This window comes from Emys orbicularis, chromosome 2, assembly GCF_028017835.1.
Source record: "Emys orbicularis isolate rEmyOrb1 chromosome 2, rEmyOrb1.hap1, whole genome shotgun sequence".
Taxonomy (NCBI): Eukaryota; Metazoa; Chordata; order Testudines; family Emydidae; genus Emys; species Emys orbicularis.
The window spans coordinates 111237274-111257912 of record NC_088684.1 but is presented as its reverse complement, the minus strand read 5'-3'; the positions used below and the strand labels follow the sequence as shown (position 1 = coordinate 111257912).

General features: G+C 43.1%; 1 protein-coding gene across 1 annotated transcript in view; it reads left to right on the top strand.

Annotated features, from left to right (window-relative positions):
- Positions 1 to 712: 712 nt before the first annotated feature.
- RANBP9 (RAN binding protein 9) overlaps positions 713 to 20639 on the top strand; it is a 69312-nt gene continuing 49385 nt past the window's right edge. Inside the window, exons 1-2 of the mRNA XM_065398670.1 lie at positions 713 to 1127; positions 9097 to 9208. Of these exons, the coding sequence (XP_065254742.1) occupies positions 713 to 1127; positions 9097 to 9208 (527 nt within the window). The remainder of the gene's footprint in view (positions 1128 to 9096; positions 9209 to 20639) is intronic.

Below are 20639 nucleotides of genomic sequence, written 5' to 3'. Positions count from 1 at the left end.
CCCCAGGACTGCTCGATCCCACCCCTCTTGGCTCAGGGGTGAGAGTGGGCTGGGGAGACCCCACAGGATTTTTGCTGGCGCCGGTGGAGCTGCAGACCGCCGTCCCTCCTCCAGGCAGTCGCTCGTAGCCTGAGCTAGTCCCTGCTCAGTCCCCTCCGCCAAGCAGGACCGGGACAGGAGGGTCCCAGGCTCGGAGGAGACTAAGACCATGGCAAACATGCAGCCCTCCCTTGCAGCAGCCACGCTTTGCACTAGCCCCGGTGCAGCAGCACCGCGCGGCCCAGACTCCTTCGCCTTCACGCCTTCTCTCGTGCAGTAGCGCATTGGCCACCGCCCTCGCGCCCTGTGATTGGCGGAAGCTCCTCCTCCTCCTCGCGCCGCCGCGGGGAGCTGCTCAGCTGATCCGGGACGTTCCACCGCAGCAGCAGCAGCGTCTGGCGCCGGCCTGGGGACCAGCCGCGGCGTCTCGCGTTCTCACTCCCTCCCCTCTGTCTTGCGCAGCGGCCCGAGCCCCCCGCGCGCGCCCCCTCCCCACTAGCCCCGGGTCTGTAACCGCCGCCTTCCTCCCCCCTTCCCCGACTCCGGTTCCGGGCTGCCCGTCTAAACCGCCGCCCCCCCCCCCCCACCCCGCCTTGCTCCGCAGTGCCCGGGCCTGCCCGCCCCGGAGACCGTCCGCAGACAGCCGCCGCAGCAGGAGGTGGCGGAGGCCGGGATGTCCGGGCAACAGCAGCAGCTTCCGTTGACGGCGGCTCCCCAGGCCTCGGGGATCGCCGCCCCCGCCGCTAGCGCCGGCCCCGCTCCGGCCTCGGCCCCGGCGGCCGCCGCGCTACTGCTCCACCCGCCGCCTCCCCCGCCACCGGCCACCGCGGCCCCGCCGCCTCCCCCGCCCCCGCCCGCCGCCGGGCCCCTGCCCGCCCTGGGCCTGCCGGCGGGGAGCAGCGCCCCGGCCGCCTTCCCGCACGGGGACCCGGCCCTCAACGAGCAGGAGAAGGAGCTGAAGCGGCGGCTGAAGCGGCTCTACCCGGCCGTGGACGAACAGGAAACACCGCTGCCCCGCTCCTGGAGCCCGAAGGACAAATTCAGCTACATCGGCCTCTCGCAGAACAACCTGCGGGTGCACTACAAAGGTGAGAGCCCGGCCCGCCGGGGGGCGCCCGCCCTGGGCTGGATGCAGGGCCCGGCCCCACAGTGGGGGCGCCCCCTTCTGCCCACCTTCCGCCTGGACCCGGGGCCCTCTCCCCCATGGAGCCGGGAGCTAGGCCACGTCTCTCTCTATATAGACTCACACATCCTGGGGGTGAGGGGAGCATGTACACATGCAGTCCCCATGGGGCCCTTTGCCCAGTTCCCTGGAGGAGGGGGACTTGGGCTCCTGGCTTCTCACCTCAGTGCCCCTTCTACTTAAGTCTACTCCCCTACTGGGTCCCCTCCTCACCTCCTCACCTCTTGGGAAAGGCACCAGCTTGATCGGGAAGAAGACATAACAAAAAATAACTCTTTCTGGAATCTGCTAAAGAGTTTACATTACCGGGGGTGATGATCCGGATTCCCCGTTTCCCCCTCCCCCCAATATAAACCTGTGGGAGAGGAGGGGAAAGGCCCATCAGATCTTTTCTCCTTTCTCACTCTGGATTTTTGGGATGGGGGGGCTATAAACTAGTAGACTTTCTCAGCCTGTCGATTCTGCTATCAAACGAGTTTGAGGACAAGCAGGAGAATAAAGCAGAATCGGCTTGGTGTCGTGTCTAGCTACAAAAATAAGCAGGATGAAATGCTTTTTGTCTAGAAATGGAGCGAACAAGGGTTATAGGGAGTTATAAGATCAGTAAATGTAAAACTACTAAACACGGAAATGTCAGGGAGGGGAAGCCACCGAGAAAACACATCTTGATTTGTAGGAAATGAAACATTTATGAAATAATAGAATTAAAAGTAGTCCCTGATTATAGTCCCTGTATAAGTACTATACATAATGTTGAGAGTAGTAGTGTGGGTAATATTCAAGATTAATTTAAAATGTAGGAGAAAATAATCTCATACTTTGTGCTCAGGTTTCTCACAGATCAGTTTACAGTATTGTAAGGCTTTTATTTCAGAAGAAAAGATATACAAATTACATATGCTCATGTAAATCAGCCAGAGATAACAATAAAGTACTTTAAGTATTGGTTGTTGAGAAAATGTCATATAAGCTAGAAACATGAGTTCACTCTGACCTGAAAAAACACACATCTGGCATTCCACGCCCAAGTCCTAAAGTAGAAGTGCTTCAGATTAAAAGCAGCTTCTGGGTTGGCAACGAAGGCGAGGTCAGATTGTAGTCAAAATGAGTATGGGGGCGGGGAGGAATAACCCCAAAGCCGTGTGGTTACCCTTTTTCAAAGTTTACAGAGGTGAAGCTCAAGTGAATTCTTGAGAAACATTTTACAGTTGATTCAAACAGGAGGAAGATGGCAACACAAAACACAAATCATATGATTTGGGTGCCAAGAAAGGTTAGATGTATTCTGTAAAATAACCTACAATAGACAGGTCCTAATCTATATTAAATGCAAAATATTCATTTTAAGTAACTCAAAGTTTGATGCAAACATACAAAAGCCAATAAATTTGGTAAGCCTTATTTTAGCCTTTTTGGTTTGTATTTTGTTTGGAGGACACCTAGAGTAAGTTAATATTAACAGTATGTCCTTATATTTGAGTTTTCTGGCTTTTGTTTGGATTTTTATTACTTTGATATTTTTAGGAGTATTTTGTGTGTACTGGGATCTGGCTGCTGTAAAGATTCTCATAGCGAGGGTGTAGCTTTATGGTTAGCAAGTCCTCCCACTTGTATTTTTGTTTTTTGCTGTGTGTTTTAAATAATAGTTTACAATCAGGTAGATATAGAATCTTTCTGATCTGTTTTAATGTGATAATATAGTTGTTTTTCTCTTTGCCGTATTCCTCATCCCTCCCACCAGCAGGATGTAACCATGTGTTTTTGAAACGTGGGCGACTACTTAGTGAACATTGGGCACTCGAAAACTAGGGAGATAGTTGCCATAAAAGTACATTGACTAAGTTGTGTCACCAATTACTGTTAACTTAATCTTACTTGACAATGCGGGGGTTAAGGATGAATAGACTACTAGGGGTCACCAGACTAGTCCGGGGGAACGTGGATCAGAAGTGGAGTGGGTGAGGGGCAACTGTAATACACATAGCCTCCTCTCCTTCCTTTAACTGAAATGTGCTATATTATTAAAGCAGTGAATGGCTCCTTGAAAACTGCCCATCTTTTCCCTCCCTGTTCCATTGTCACCTTTAATTTTGGCCTGGTCTACACTAAGAATTTACATTGGTATAGCTGTGCCATTGTAGTCTTTTAAGTGTAGACAAGCCGGTAGACGGGCATTGGAGTAGCTCCTATATAGGCTGGTAGCCCAAGCTTTGCTTCTTTGCTTTTGCAACTTTTGGCTAAGCTATGAGTGGCACCAACAGACACCACCCCCACTTCTCTGTACCTATTTGTGAGGGGAGAACTAAAAGAAAATAAATGAGAAAAAAACAAAACATTAAGAGACAAAAACAAGCAAGACAAAACAAAAAGAAAATAGGTCAGGATGGAGAATGGATGATGGAAATAAGGAAAGATGGTATCAACTGTGTTCTTGCATTGTATAGAATGTCACCCATTGCAAAACAATTTCAAATAGGGCTCCAATTAAAGAAAAGGTTCAGCCTCTCTAATTTTGTAAAGTGCTGGCACAGGCAGTAAGTACACCTTCAGCTATCTAGGCAATGGGGAAAGAACAGGAGATAGTTTGTTTTTGTAAAGATCTTGATTGGCACATTTGGATTGGGGAGAGATTTGTGGGATCCTCCATCAGTCCACTTGAAAAATAGATACAGTCGAGAAGCATACAAGACCCAAAAAAATGACTCCCTTAGAATCATAGGGTTGGAAGTGACCTCAGGAGGTCATCTAGTCCAGCTGAAAGCAGGACCAACACCAACTAAATCATCCTTCTTCCTCTGTCTTGTTTTTGTATCTTAAACACATTTATTTAAGATTCCTCTGTTGCCCCTGCAACATTCTGATAGAATCAACTTTTCTGGAGGCATTTGTTCCTTATCTGTGAGTGGCACTGTTCTGATAACATCATTTTTTCCCCCAAAACATTTTCCCTCTTCTTTTCCCTTCCACCTGTTTCTTTCACTTTTGTTTCCCCTCCTGTTTAATATCCCAAGTGAACTTGCCTCTCTGATGGGAGGTTTTCTTTGTGAAATATTGAAGATGAAGGGAAGAGGAGAGAAGTAAGTTAAAGGTAGGAAAATCCTGCCATCGAGTGAGCTGTATGGAAAAAATGTAGAGGTCAGTATGTCATTTGCAGGCCATATTTTGACCTCCCAGATATTAGTGTGCAATATCTTAAAATCCTAACATGCCTATGAAAAAATAATTGTGTGAAAAAGCCACAATCAGTCTGTCCTCTGATTATTTTTTCAGATCACTTAATAATTTGAACATACTGACATATTGCCAGATTTGAGGCTTTTGTTTTCTTTGGTTTATGAGAAAAAGGAAATCCATATCTCTGATGGAATTTGAGGGTTTGTAATTTTCCTGCCCACCACCAGATAGTCCATACAGAGCTTCAGGTAGACAGAATGTCTTCTGCCAGCCTTGACAGTTGTGCTGCTTCATTCTGCATGAATAGCATTCACTGGATCATTGTCTTTTTGTCAGCGTACTATAGAGCACTTGAACTAATCAAATCTGTCTCAAAAGGAGATATTGGTTACCAGGTCAAGGTGCAAGAGGAAGGACTACAGTCTGATGGCATTAAGATGATGAAAACATGCCTTGAGCATGCTTTCTCAGGGGCAAACAAAAATCAAAGATCACTGCCAAAACTGAACAACATTGTCCATCTGAAACATACCCTCATAAAAATGGTGAGACTGTGTGTGAGGGGAGCATCTAGCTGTCCTCACATCACCTATCAGAACCAGCATAATTTCTTCCCAGAACTTCTGAGTCAGTCATTCAGTTATGTATTTCAGAAATTCCGATTCTTAATTCTATAGTTTTGTCAAGGTTTAGACACACAAAAAAATACATATATGGGCATCGGTAATACCTCACCTATGTTTCTTAAATTGGTCACAAAATAAATATAAAATAGGAATAAGCTGAAATTAAGCCCTCTGGGACACCACAAACTATTTACATGTTGATTAGAATTGACCTAGCACTATTTACATTGATTACTTAGACTTTTCTTGGTATATCTTCATAAACAAGAAAGGTAAAACCATTTCAGAAAAACATGTTTCTGTCAACTTTCTAATATACCTTTCATTGTCATCTAACAGTCCTTAGCTGAAGGTGAGAACGTTAATCAGACATAAAGGTCCATTTTTATAGGGTAAAGGCCACAACAAAATGGAATTACTATGAAAATACGATCTTTGAATTATTGATTTAAATATTTTTAAAATTTTTGTTCATTCGCAATAAAATGTGAAATGAAAATGTTCCAGTGATCTTCTAACATGTTAATGTTCACTGAAACTAACTGATAGTTATGTTTTCTAATACTGTGTATGTGATCATAAGCCAAAAAGTAGCACAGGATTTAATTGCAAAGATAATCATAAAGAGATTTACCTAAATAGGAAAAAACCATAAGCGGTACAGTTTTTAAAACAAAAAATCAGTAATCCTGGTTGGTTTGTTTTTTAACTTGCTGTTTCCTAAAAACAGACTTCATTTAGGTCACCTGTGTGGTGATTGCCTAAACAAAATGGGCAAAAATGATACAATTTGAATAAATAGCCATCAATAGGATTTTTTTCAGTGAGGCTTTGGCGAATAGATATTAACCACACCTTTGTTGACAGTGCAGTCTTTTCTTTCCATGTAAAGACAAGTCCTCTCTGAATTGCCTCTAATGCCAAGTTAAAAATCTTCTAGCTGACTTCCAGTGCATCCAGTTGTATATCTATATTTCCCTAATAAACAAAAGGGAAGGATCTGGTTGTGGTAATCCTGAATAGTTTTTCCAGGACCACTTGAAGTACCACCAAACCAACATTGTGCAAGAATGACAAAGTGACTCTGTTTTGATTGCCATTGTAACACAGACAGCAAAGTTGGGATCTAATTTTGCCCGATTAAAGCCAAGTGTAATCTGTGGAAGAAATTGAAGTAAGACAGTATTCAACAGACCATTTTTTGGTCTCATTAAAACCTTTCCCCATTTGTTTACTGAGAGTAGTTTTGTTCTTATTTCTCTCTCAGCTGGCTCACAGTTGTCTGCTAAAACTAACAAAAATCAGATTTTGGAACTGTATTTATATAAGCTGTATTTAAAGAGTGTAAGGTCATGCATAGCTTTGTCCAGATGGGTACTCCCATTGACTTAAGTAGGACTATTTTACTCAGTGTTTGTGAAGGTATGTGCTTAGAGCAGTGGTTCTCAAACTGGGGGTCAGGACCCCAATGTGGGTCATGACCCCATTCTAATGGCGTCACCAGGGCTGGCGTTAAACTTGCTGAAGCCCAAGCCCCACCACTTGGGGCCAAAGCTTGATACCCGCTGCCTCAGGCTTTGGCTTCAGCCCTGGGTAGAGGGGCTCAGGCTAGAGGACCCCCCGGGCCAGGGCTGAAGCCCCCCGGATCCCCCAGGGCAGCAGGGCTTGGGGTTCGGCTTTGGCTCTCTTTTCCCCCCCCCTCTCCCATCCCCCTTTGCCCAGGGCAGCAAGTCTCCGGCAGGCTCAGCTTCGGTCCCCACCTCTGGGGTTGTGTAATAATTTTTGTTGTCAGAAGGGGGTCGTGATGCAATGAAGTTTGAGAACTTCTGGGTTAGAGCTTTGCAGGATTGAGCCTACATATTACATTTTTGAAAGCTTAAAAATGTCATTTTCAGTAGATGCTAAATTATTATGTTCCAACTGGCTTTTTCAAATGTGATTGATTTTTTTTTTTTTTATGCTTAGATTTTTTTTTTTACACTGTTTTACTTCAGAACCAATTTTCAATTTGTAAATGCCCAAAAAGTCTTTAAGGTAATCAACAGGAATGTCTAGCTGCTATAATAAAAGCAGGAAGCCCTATTCATAGAATGTTGTAGCCTCCAAATTTTTAAAACATTTTTGGACAAAGTCAAAGTTTAAACTTGAAAAAGTTAGTTATTGTAATTAGTTGTCTGTAACCCCTCCTACAAAGTAAAACTAAAACCTGTAGTGGATGGCAGTGAAACTGCTGTGTAAGATCCTATCTTTTTGCAGAAGATTTTTTTTAAAGCTCTTAGTTAAATATTATAAATGTACACTTCAAAATTGTCATCCCGTGAAGACCCTTATGAAAAATAAACTAGAGATAGGCTATGATAGTCTTTAAAAATAAAGATCTCTACTTTAGGTAATGTAGAGAAAAACGTTGGGATGCTTTACAGATGTTCTTTAGAATGTTTGAGATCTCAGCTGACTGCATTACTTGCAGTGGAATTCACTGTCTAAAGTGAGAACCATAGATAATCTGAGACAAAAAACTGTATTTAAAATTCAGCACCTACATAGGAACAATAAGGAAACTTTTGAAGGGACAGAAACTTGAAATGTCAGTTTTTAAAATGAGTTAGAAGTAGTTTGGGGTGCCACTTTCTCCTGAGTCTCCCTGGCAATAGTAGTGGCTTTACAGTTGCGTTTTCTTAGTTCATAAAATGTTTTTCTCTTCTGTTGTATGAAAGGCCCACACACGTAGCGGAAACTGACTTGAATATACAGTGGAAGCAGTTTAACTACAAAATCACTGTCAAATGCATAAAGTAAACTTGGGAACATATTTTTTCTGTAGTCAGTTCTTTGGTTTTACTTGCAACAGGTTGACATTTTTTTTTTACACAAGTAATTTCTAAATAAATGGTACCACCTTTAAACAGGACAGTCAGAGTTCATGCTCTGCTCACAAGCTTCAGAGAGGTCCCTTTAAGGCTTTGGCTGCTTAATAGGCCCAAGGACTTCTGTATAGCCAAGTATGGCAACCTAATTTATGGCATCTAAACAATGAACTGCTAGCACTTAAGAACAAAACAAAAACTTATTCTGGAACTTCTAGAGCTGTAGATTTGCTTATTATTCTAATTGAATCAGCCTGGGATAATTATAACTTACCAGCGTTGAGAAATACAATAAATGCATTCAGTCTTGTAATTTGAGTACATGGCAGGAGCATGACTTGACTGCAGAAAATAAATAAAGGCTATATATAAACTTCAGTAAAAAATCAATGTTGGATTATTCAAACAATTTTTGATAAAAAGAGGTTATTAATGACACTACTAAAGGTAGTACACAACTAGAAAATGAAAACAGTTGTCCAAGGCCAAAAATACAGAGACTAGGACTTCTTGCAGTAGCAGATTGATATAGCATTTGCTGTTTTGTAACAAAAAGAGTAGGATCTGTGTTTACTTGTTTGAAGACTTTATGAGGTTAATGCATTGTTGAAATCAAAGAAATTCAGAACATGGAAATAAGCTACCTACTGTGCTGGCTATAAAGTAACTGACAGTTCTATTGTAGACAATAGTAACAAAATATCTTGAAATTGTTTAAAGAAATATAAGTATACCAAGCAGTAGATTAAAATCAACTGTATCACATTTCAGTTTCTAAAAATCAGTAAATGCTGTGCAACTGAGAAGCCATGCAACGCTTTCAAGATTTATTATGTGGACTGTTGTCACAATCATATATCCACATTTTATTGCAAACAGAATGAATCTTGTTTTGTAATTGTTTGTTTTCAGATAACTGTAAAGCCTTTTTAAAGCAGCAGACATTGAGTACCTCTCTCAGCTTGTTTAGACAAGGGACAATGGCTAGCATATTCTAGAACACATTCATAAGAGAGAACATTGCTTCATATGCTGTTCCATACCCAAATAATGAGTCTGATCAGAAATTTTTTATGCACTGAAGTAAATTGACTACTCAAAGTAAATCCTTTATTTTGAATGACTGGCTTGTACACTGTCAAACTTGCACTTCTACAGTTCACTAATTTAAAATATACTTTAGATTTTTAATGTGACTGTTTTGCAGGTCATGGCAAAACTCCAAAGGATGCTGCTTCAGTTCGAGCCACACATCCTATACCTGCAGCCTGTGGAATATACTATTTTGAAGTTAAAATTGTCAGTAAAGGAAGAGATGGGTAAGCATTGAATGTATCCGTTTGTTTTCATATTATTTTTCTGCCTTTCTGGAAGAGTTGCACTTTACATATTTCTACATCTCCATACCAGTTTTCATTTAATCAGTCTGATCGCTTCAAAGTCAAAACAGATTATTCAGTTAAAAATACTTTATAGCAACTAGATGGCTCAGGAGATTGGTAACAATGCATATAGTGAGCTTTTCACCTCTCACCGTTTTAAAGCTAGCCTTCTTCATTACTGACCAGAAACTACCATCTGGCAGCCTGTGTTAGATGAATTAGTAGTCTTAGTTCATTTCCCAATAGTTAAGTGTCCTGGTTATAAAAAACACCATAATTAGCATCCTTGTTGGCAGTTTTGGCAGAGGAGTTATGGATTGAATGGCCACAAAGACTGAGCCTGCTCTCTTAGGTGTAGTGCTTTCACAGTGTGGCGGAGGCATGTTGTCATGGCATGGTAATGGCACAGCTACCACCCAATACTGTCCATTGTGTGGCCAAATAGAGAAGTTTATTGTCTGGGACTGTCAATCCAGCACCTTTTTCAAGTACTGTATTAATTTAAAAAAGTAAATGACATTTGTGTATATTAAACTACTTGGCAATGAACTGTTGTTGAAAACATTTCAAATGTTAAATGTGCTGAGTAGATGTTTGGTAATTAAGCAATGACCCCATGGAAAGAACACAAGCTCTTGAACAGTTGAGCAAGTACAGCTGTTATTTTCCAGAGTGTTTTGGTTTGTGAAAGTCGTCATGAGTCTCTCTCTTGTATCTCAGAACTTTTAGACTGCATCGCTTTATAAAAAGGCATATTATCTAACTAAGTCAGGTAAGGGCTTACTGGGAAAATTCTGAAGTGTGAATAAATAAAGGTGGGTTGGCAAATATGCCTCAATGATATGGGGAACATTTGTCTTTCATTTTTTGGTGGGGAAGTTCTAAAAGCAGTAGTGTGTGTGTGTATATTTATTTATTTATTTATTTATTTTTTGCTTGGGGGACTTTGGGAGACTGCCCACTATAACACTTTCGTGGTGTTGCTCTGACAAAAGGTGAGTAATCATTCTCCAATGTGGTTTAGTAACTATTGTGATAGCACCTAAAGGCCTGAGTAGTATTGGTGTTTCGTTGGTACAGGTGTTGTACAAGCACGTAATTGACTTTGAGGTGCCCTATGCCAGGAATTTTTTTTGACAGTTTTTTTTCTCTTGCCAAGATTATTCAGCTTCATTAAAGGTGTCAAGTACAGTTAATTTCACTTTGTCCCATCACTTCACCTTCTTTTTAAGGCACCAGCAAGTCCTCCTTGAGGTAATGGGTAACCTTTGGTCTACTGGTCAGAGCATTGACTAGATAGGGACATATTGGGATGACAGCCTCTCAACAGAATATGGAGCAAGGACAGGAAGCCAGTTGAGGGATTGAAGGAGGAGTTGGGGGATCAGAAGAGGAAGTTTACTAAAGCAGTCTTTTGGATCGATGCATGGTGAGAGTTTAAAAGATTATTTACGGCATGTCAAGTGACTGCTAGTGCATGAACAAAGATTTTGGCAGGGAGAATAGTGAGGAAAGAGTGGATTTTTGATTGAGTTAATGTGGAAGACGCAATGGAGACTGGATATGGGGTGGGAAGAGGTTAACAGTGAGTTATAAATCAGATTACACTGAGGTTGCAGGCCTGGGAGACCAGAAGGATAATAGTAGTCAGTGGAGATAAAGGAGTTAGAGGAGAGAAATATAATCAGTTTGGTTTTGGAATGATTAAATTTGAGATGATGGCTGCACATGAGGGTGCCCTAAAGTTTCCTCTTGGAAGCTTGGAGCTCTCTAAGACAACTTTTTGGCGTTCATGATGTGATGGCCTCTGTGGCTTACCTAACTCCTTCTGACAGTTCAGCCATCCCACCTTGTTTTTCCAAGTGCCTGTCTCAGGGTGGCCTATAGACACCATACCTCCTGGATAGCTAGTGTCACCCCCTGGGAATCCGTGAGGTCCCTCCCTCTGCCTCCATATCTAGAGCCTCCTGAGGAAATTTTTGAGCAACAGGAGATTGGACTAGAAGAGGAGGCCACACCGCAATCTAATTTCTCTTCCTCCTCTCCAGACGAGGCAGTGATGCCCCCTCCTGCATCCATGGCAGAGGTTTACAGGCTTTTTCAGGACCTTACAAAGAGGGTGGTGGATACACTGAAAATCCCTCTCGAGGAGGTGAAGGACACCCACCATAAGTTGCTGGACATTTTACATACATCCTCCTCGAGGATTGCCCTCCCCATCAACGAGGCCGCTTTTGGATCTGGCCAAGCTCATATGGTAAGCACCAGCACTGGCCACGCCGACATGTGAAAGAGCCAGCAAAAGGTATTCTGTACCACTCAAGGATATAGCATTTCTCTTCTCTCATTTTTCGCCTGATTCCATTGTGGTGGATGCAGTGAACTCCAGTGGCCATCAGCATCACTCGAAATCCACCTCTTAGGATAGGGACTGGAAAAGACTTGACTTGTTTGTGAGGAAGGCCTGCTCTTCTGCGAATTTTCAATTCCAAATTGCAAACTACCAGGCCCTAACGGACAAATAAAATCATATGAACTATGCCAAACTTAACACCTTTATTGACTACCTGCCAGAGTCACACAGAGACCGATTTCATGCCATCATTCATGAGGGACAGTTAGTGGAGAGAATAGCACTCTAGCCCGCACTAGATACCATGGATACTGTGGCCCGCTCGATTTCAACATCGGTTGTGATGCAACGGGTTTTGGGGCTGTTGAAGGAGGTTCAGATAATGGTAGAGGACCTCCCCTTTAAAGGCTCAAAACTGTAGATAAAACCAATGCCTCACTCTACACTCTGAAAGACTTTAGGGCCACACTACGGTCACTGGGATCTATATACCTGGACAGAAAAGGAAGTTTAGTCCTCAGTCTTCTCATAAGTCACATCTGACCCAGTACACGCCACAGCAGAAAATGTCCAAATTTCAGAGGTGCAGACCATCAGGTCCTCCATCCTCCATGTCACAGCCTTCCACCTCAAAACACCAGTTTTGACACGTTGGTCACGGCCCTGAGAGATCACTAACAACACCACCAGCTACAACTTTCTGATCTCTCACATCCCTTTGGATGCCGCCTTGGTCTGTTACGTCAAAATTGGGAACACACAATTTCCAAACCCCCATCTGTCAGATATTATCTCCAATGGGTATGCTATTCATTTAACCCCCTCTCCCCGCCCCTCCTCAGGCACCCTTCTCACAAGAGACTGTTAAGATAGGAAATAGGCATAGATCTCAGAGCATTGAACAAATTTGTGAAGGCTCAAAAATTCAAGATGGTCACATTAGCAGCGATTGTTCCATCTCTGGAACAGGGAAATTTGTTCTCCGCCCTCGACCTCCAGGATGCCTATTTCCACATATCGATTCTGCTATCCCACAGATGATTCCTCTGGTTTCCCCTAGGTCAGGACCATTACTAGTACAGAATACTCCCCTTCGGCCTCTCATTGGCTTCCAGAGTATTCTTCAAAGTTCTCTCCTTAGTAGTGGTTCGCCTATGCACCTTGGGGGTCATGATCTACCCATACTTGGATGACTGTCTCCTCAGAGACCCACTCCTTCGATGATGCCCTATGGGCCACTCACGGGACTATGGAAATATTCACGAAGCTAGGGCTACAAATCAATGTCCAAAAGTCAACCTTAACTCCAGTACAGTGTTCAGAGTTTATAGGGGCCAATCTCTACTCCCTGCAAGCGAGAGCGCTCCTTCCGCAACACAAATTTCACAGTCTGTCCACACTCATAAGTTCAGGCCAGTCCATAGACGACAGCCAGGCATTGCCTCCAGCTTCTGGGGCACATGGCGGCTGGCACTTTTTTAGTATCTCATGCCAGACTATACATGAGGTGTATTCAGACATGGTTCAAATTGGTTCACGGACCAAACAAAGACAGGTTAGACAAACCTCTCTTGATGCCCTCCAGGATCAAAGACTCCCTGGATGGGTGGAAAGACCCAGCAAATGTTTGCACAGGGGTCTTGTTTGCACACCCCACACCCCTGACATTACTTCTCACTATGGATGCGTCCCTTATAGGTTGGGGAGCACATATCAACAACCTCATGACTCAAGGCAAGTGGTAGTCTATGGAGAGGACTCTCAACATCAACCTCCTTGAACTCGGAGCAATTGGGAACACTTTTGCTCTCTTTCTTCCACTGGTCAGAGTATGCACATGAAGATCATGACAGATGACATAGCGTGCATGTACTACATAAAGCGTTGGGGGCGCCAGATCATCCTCCTTATGCACAGTAGCACTAAAGCTATAGAACTGGTGCATTCACTACAGTGTTCTAATATCAGCAGCCTACCTACTGGGAGATGCAGAATATAATAGCAGACAGTCTCAGTTGCAAGTTCTCGCATGACCATGAGTGGGAAGTGAACCCAGCAGTACTCCACAGCATATTCTATCAATGGGGGATACCAACAATAGACTTGTTCGCTACTTACCTGAACAGGACATGCTCACACTATTGCTCCAGGGCTTGCCTCAAACAGCACTCATTAGGGGACACACTTCTTCCATGGGACAAGGACCTTCTATATGCCTTCCCCCATTCCCTTTGCTGTTGAAAGTCCTGTTAAACATAAAAAGGGAAAAAACAAACATCATGCTGATTGCTCCCATCTGGCCGAGACCGATGTGGTACCCATACCTGTCACAGCTTGCGACATGTCCACAGATCCCTACTCAACCCACACATTACCTTCTCTCACAGAACAAGGGACACATTCTCCATCCCAACCTGTGGATGTTCCGGCTCAAGGCTTGGCTCGTTCATGTTTCCAACATGGTTCTTGCTCTGAGGAGATAGAGGAAACGCTACTATACAGTAGAAAATCTGCTACCTGTCAAACTTACCTGAAAAAGTGGACTAGGTTTCAGGTTTGGTGGAATTCCAGACAAATTACCCCAGCATCTTCTACTCTCCCCAGGGTGTTGGACTACATGCTGGATCTCAAGAGGTCAGGGCTGTTCCTCGGTTCGCTCAAAATACACCTGGCAGCCATAGTGACTTTCCAGTAACAAGTAGAGGGTTGCTCAGTTTTCTCACACCCAACCACAAAGAGATTCTTCAAGGGCACAGTGAACCTCTTTCCCCAACCCAGACATCCCACTCCAATGTGGGACCTAAATCTAGTTTTAAAGAACCTTGCTCACATACTGTCAATGAAGATAGCATTTCTGGTAGTCATACCTCAGCAAGGAGAATAGAGAAAATAGTGGCACTAATGGCATATTCCCCCCACCCCATTTACAGTATTCTTTAAAGACAAGGTTACTCTTAGGTCATACCCAAAGTTCATCCCCAAGGTGACCTCGTCTTTTCACATAAAACAGATGATTCACTCCCTGACTTTTTACCCTAAGCCTTACCATGATAACAGGGAGGCTATACTGCACATGCTAGACATTAGGAGAACCCTGGCCTTTTATCTGGATAGGACGAAGGCCTTTAGGAGATCTTCTGAGCTTTTCCTTTCTTTTGTGGAAAGGTCTAAAGGCACAGTGATATTGGCCCAGACACTCTCTAGATGGGTCTTGAACTGTATTAAACATTGCTATCATGTTCGCAATGTGGTACCTCCATCTGGAATCTGCACACACTGCACAAGATCAGTTTCCTCCTCTGTCGCCTTCCTCAAGAATGTTCCTATCTTGGAAATCTGCAGGGCAGCAACCTGGGTATCTGCATATACCTTCGCAGAACATTGTGCAATTACTGGAGGCTCTGCTTCCAATGCTGTGTTTGGCTCTGCACCATTATCATCCATAACAGACTCTATTCAAAGCCCCAACTTCCCATGGGGGATTCTGCTTGGGAGTCACCTAGAGTGGAGCACCCATAGGATCATTACTCGAAGAAGAGAGTTACTCACCTTGTGCAGTAACGAGGTTCTTCGAGATGTGTGTCCCTATGGGTGCTCCACAACCCTTCCTCCTCCCTTCTATTTCAGAGTTCGCAATAGGGACTCTGCAGCAGAGAAGGAACTGAGGGTGGTTTGCCCAACCAGTGCTAGTTAGCTTCGAGGCAGAGCACGAAGTGAGGGGAGAGCACATGTGCGGGTCGGACTCTGCTACCAAAGATATCTGATCAGAAGTGCAGGAACGCAGACACACCTACGGTGGAGCACCCACAGTGGGGACACATCTTGAAGAACCATCATTACTGCAGAAGGTGAGTAACTCTCGTTCTGTATTTTAGCCTCAGGTCCTACCTCATTTTCACTGGCGTTGCCTATGTTAGACATCCAGTTGCTATTAATCTTTTTGGTGAAAACTGAAACAAAAAAGTAATTTAGCACTTCTGCCATTTCCACGTTTTCTGTTATTGTCTTCCCCCTCATTGAGTAATGGGCTTACCCTGTCCTGGGTCTTCCTCGTGCTTCTAATGTATTTGTAGAATGGTTTCTTGTTACTACTGATGTAGTCTGACCTCATATATCACAAGCCACTAGACATCACTCAGGTACCTCTGTATGAAACCCAAAAACATTAGACCAGGGTGTCTAAATTCGTAAGAGACTTTACTGTGTGCCACAGGCAGAGAACAGGAGAGATTAAGGTGCCAGTGTGGCCCCTGCAATAGCAGGGAATTGATTAGATGAGAGATGTCCATATGGTCCCAGCTGGTGAACCACACCTTGTTGCAGAGGAAGGAGAAAAACCCCCAAGATCCCAGCCTATCTGACCTGGGGAAAAATTCCTTGCCAGCCGCAGCTCTGGTGAATTACTGTGACCCTGAGCATGTGAGCAAAACACAAGCCCAGGCATCTGGAAAGAGGATTCTCTGTACCATCCTAGAACACTGGTCCACCTTGTCTTGTGTCCTGTCTCCAGCTGTGGTCCCTGATGCTTAATTGGAAGGCAAAACCAAACCCTTCCTTCTCCCCAGGAATACATCTAGTCAATTGTGCATGGTGGGAGGGGGCGAAACCTCCCTGAGTTGTTCAGGCAACTGTCTGAAGCCCTGAGGCATAAGATTTGATTATCGTTCTCTTTATGCAGAGCCGCAAGTGTTAAGAACATCTTGAGGGCAATGCAGGCAATCCAGTTCTCCCCTGAGCCCGTGAAGGAAGGGGATAATTGGGGGTGGAGATCTTATAGTCACAGATTCCAAGGCTAGAGGGGATCACCAAGGCCAGACATCCCACTTCCTACCCTCCCTCTCCAAGCTGTAGAATTCCCCCAGAAGCTGGATTAAAGTTTCTTTTAGGAAGCAATCCAGTCTTGTCCTAAAGAATTGAAGTGATGGTGAGTCTGCTGCCACCTCTGGTAAGCTGCACCAGTGGTCAACCACAATCCCACCCAGGAAACTGCATCTCATTTCAGGGTTGAATCTATCTAACTTTAACTTCCAGCCACTGGATCCTGTCTCACACTTGTCAGCAAAGTCAGAAAGCCCTCCACTATCAGATATTAGTAATCCAAATTGCCCTCCTCTTCTCCCAGCCCCCTGCAATGAATTCTTAATCAGTAATCAAAATCGGAGGCTACATTTTGCCTTTACACACACAGCTCAACTGAAGTAAAAACATTTGCATGATGTAACTGAGGATGACTATTCCAAATGCACAACCCTCTCAGTATGTAGAATTAAATATATAATTATTGAACTATGAGCAGGATAAGACCCCTTCAAGAGTTTAAAAGAGGACGAAACAAAGAATTGAAAGTAAGTTCTCCAAAAGATAGGTAAAAACAAAAACCAAGTGTGATGGGTTCGGTCACAGGGACCCCCTTGGGACTGTCACCTGACGTGCTGGAATTACCTCTGAGTCCATTTTCCCTGCCAGCTTGGGACTTCCAGAACCCTGTCTTGTTGAGCCAGACACGCTAGCCTGCTGCAACGCAGACCCAGGTCTGGTCCATGCCCCCAAAGCTGCAGACTTTAACCAAAAACTGCTCAGCAGGTCACCTATCTCCAACAGCCAGACACCAAGTTCCCAACGGATTCCCAAATAAATCTGTTTTCCTCTGTATAAAGCTTATACAGGGTAAATTCATAAATTGTCTGCTCTCTATAACGCTGATAGAGAGATGCACAGCTGTTTGCTCCCGCAAGTATTAATCACTTACTCTGGGTTTATTAATAAACAAAAGTGATTTTTATTAAGTATAAAAAGTAGGATTTAAGTGGTTTCAAGTAATAACAGAACAAAGTAAGTTACCAAGCAAAATAAAGCAAAAACACGCAAGTCTAAGCCTAATACGTTAAGAAACTGATTACAGGTAAAATCTCACCCTCAGATGTTCAATAAGCTTCTTTCACAGACTAGACTCCTTCCTAGTCTGGGCCCAACCCTTTCCCCTGGTACAGTCCTTGTTAGTTCCAGCAGACATCTTAGGTGGAAAGCAGGGGTGTTCTCATGACTGGCAGCCCCCTTTGTTCTGTTCCACCCCCTTTTTATAGCTTTGGCACAAGGCGGGAATCTTTTGTGTCTCTGGGTCCCCACCCCCTCCTCCTAAATGGAAAAGCACCAGGTTTAAGATGGATTCCAGTATCAGGTGACATGTTCACATGTCCTCTGAGACCCCAGCCCCCATTCTTCCAGGGCTGGCCCGCAAGTACCCAGGAAGGTTTGCAAGTAAACAGGGCCATTTACAGGTAATTGATTCTGAAGCACCATTAATGGCTTCCACTTAATATGTTTACATCAGTAATACAAGTTTATATCTTATTCTCTTAACTCCAGACAGAAATAATACATGCAAACAAGTGGGATGAACACACTCAGTAGATTAAAAGTTTTGTAATGATACCTTACAAGAGACCTTTTGCATAAAGCATATTCCAGTTACATCACATTCACACTCATAAGCATATTTCCATAAAACATTATGGAGTGCCAACTTCACACCAAGTATAAAAAGGCCTTACTGTTTTTGCAAGTTGGACTTTGAAGTACAATAACTTAAGCCTTGTCTACAGTGCTATTTTGTGGCCAACTGTATAGCTGAGTTCGTGCAAATCCCTAGTGTAGACATGATTTATATTGGTGCTGCTTTACCCCATTTTTGAAAGGGGATAAACTGCACTCATAAAAACATACTGCATCAGAGCAAACAGTGCCTGTACTAAGGGTTTACACTAGACATCAGTGAAGCTGTTCCATATTCCCAGTATAAACAAGGGTTTAGACAACTTTCAGATCACAGCTCTTCTCTAACTGTGACTCTAATCAGTAATCTGGTTTTTGGCAGTGCACTGAAATATACATCATGTACATATAGAAGTGGGAAAAAAGAGGAGCTACTAGTCTAAACTAGCAAATTCTGTGAAAACACAAATTTGAATTTTCACATGCATGAATGCAGTCTGAAATCTGTGCTATTTTAATTTGTAGTCTCTTGGTGTGACCTGTCCTTCAGTTTCTCATATTTTTATATACAAACTTTTTTCTGTGATCCCAAACCAGCTTTTTCTTTAGCATTTGACACGTATGTCTGTTTGTTAAACGTTTGTCCTGATCGGATACTTACTGTGCACAACACAAGGGAAGTCTAACTCCTGTTTTTGTTTGAATCTTTGTTTTTACTACAGTATTTCAGTCCAGGGATTTTATGCAGAATTTTCAAACTTGTTTTTGGTGGGTTGAGGTATTTATTCAAACAGCAGAACTGTCAATTTTTTTTGGAAATAGGCTTTTGTTGTCATAGTGTATGAAGTTTTTTTTTTTGCTTACCATTTGAATGTGAAAACAGTATTAATAGCAGTGTATTTGGAGAAAGAGCAGAATCAGGTGCACGAGAAGTCTGATGTTAGTGCATTGATTTACATTATTGCCATCGTAACCTAAAATCCAAGATGATGGTTCTGTGAAAGTGTAGCAAACTGCTATGCTTCAATTTTTTATGTTTAGACTGTACCTAAATTTCAATTTCCTGCTGAGTGTATTTGATTGGTGATTTGGAGGTGAGGAAGAGAATGGAACCTTACAAAGGTAAAAGGGATTTTTCGAAGATTGCATTTGTGTATAATTTGATTAGGGATATGAGAAGTTGAAGAAATGGAGCTGTTCTATTACCAAAATATTTTTTAGTAAGGAGTGAAAAAATTGTTAACCTAAAAGAAAGCCAGTCCCAAAAGAGTTATACTCTTCTGGTTTTTGGTCTCCCTGGTTTTTTTTTGAGAATTTAAATTTTGCTCCTTCTAATAAGCTCCAGTCATATGAGACTAGTCCCTGTGCACTAGACTAAAAAACACAACTGGCAAATATTTGTTTGGCAGGGGTCATATTTGTATGCATTTTTTTTCTGTGTATTGTTCAACTGGTATAACTTGCATCCATGCAGAGAATATCCACTGGAGAAAAATTGTGTGACTGACCTTAGAAAGCCAGAAGAAACCTATGAAGATCGAATCAATGTATTAAAATCTTCTGAGGACAAATACCATGGAAGAAAAAAAGTCATTATTACAGTGGACTGTAATCTCATTTTCCTCTACCACTAGTTATAGAACTGTGTGTGAATGGACTAGTCTTCTACTTTCAAAAATGGCTTCTTAGGAAATTTCTTGGAAAAAGAAAGCTGCATTCAGTTTGGGTTGAATGAATGACTAGGCCTCCTGCATATTTTGAAGCAATTTATAGGGAAGGAAACATAAAACAGTTCATTATGTTGAGTCATGGGTTGTCTTGACAATAGAGCTCTTGCATTAATTTTCTCAGAATTTTAATGCATGTTGTAAAGATGGATTTTAGTTTTCTGACCTCTTAACGATCAGGCATCAATGAAGACCGACGGTAGAATACTGTAGGGCATTTGAGATTTCTTAATATCCTTGCAAGTGACTCAATGCGAAAACCTCTTAAAATTTTATACTATGGAATCTAAATCATCATACAGAGGGGGTAGTTAAACTCCTCCGCCCCCCCCCCCGCCCCCCCAGTCTGTACCTTTTTACTGGTAGGATAATGGTGGTGGCTCACAAGTGCTGTCAGGCGGCTCCGAGGAAACTTTGACCAATGCTGTGATCCTCATAGTGATGAATATAAGTGATGAATATAAATAGGCTGCTAAAGGATGTCTACTGTTATGCCTGAGTTCAGAACCAGGGATATAAAGGCATCACCTGAGGAGGAGTAGGCTGACGTACAGACCCTTCTAGATCTCTTCCTCAAACGATTCTTCTCAGTGAAGCACTACTTTTTTATCTTGGAAAACTAGCAATGATTGCGGGGACCAAGGTAGTGCTGAAGACCTTGGATGATCAGCAATGGGGGCAGAACTTCAGGATGCCTAAAGCAACTTTCCTAGAGATCTGTGCAGAGTTTGCCCCAGAGTTGCAGTGGTAGAACACCTGCATGAGAACTTTCTTTTGTGTGGAGAAGTTTGTGGCT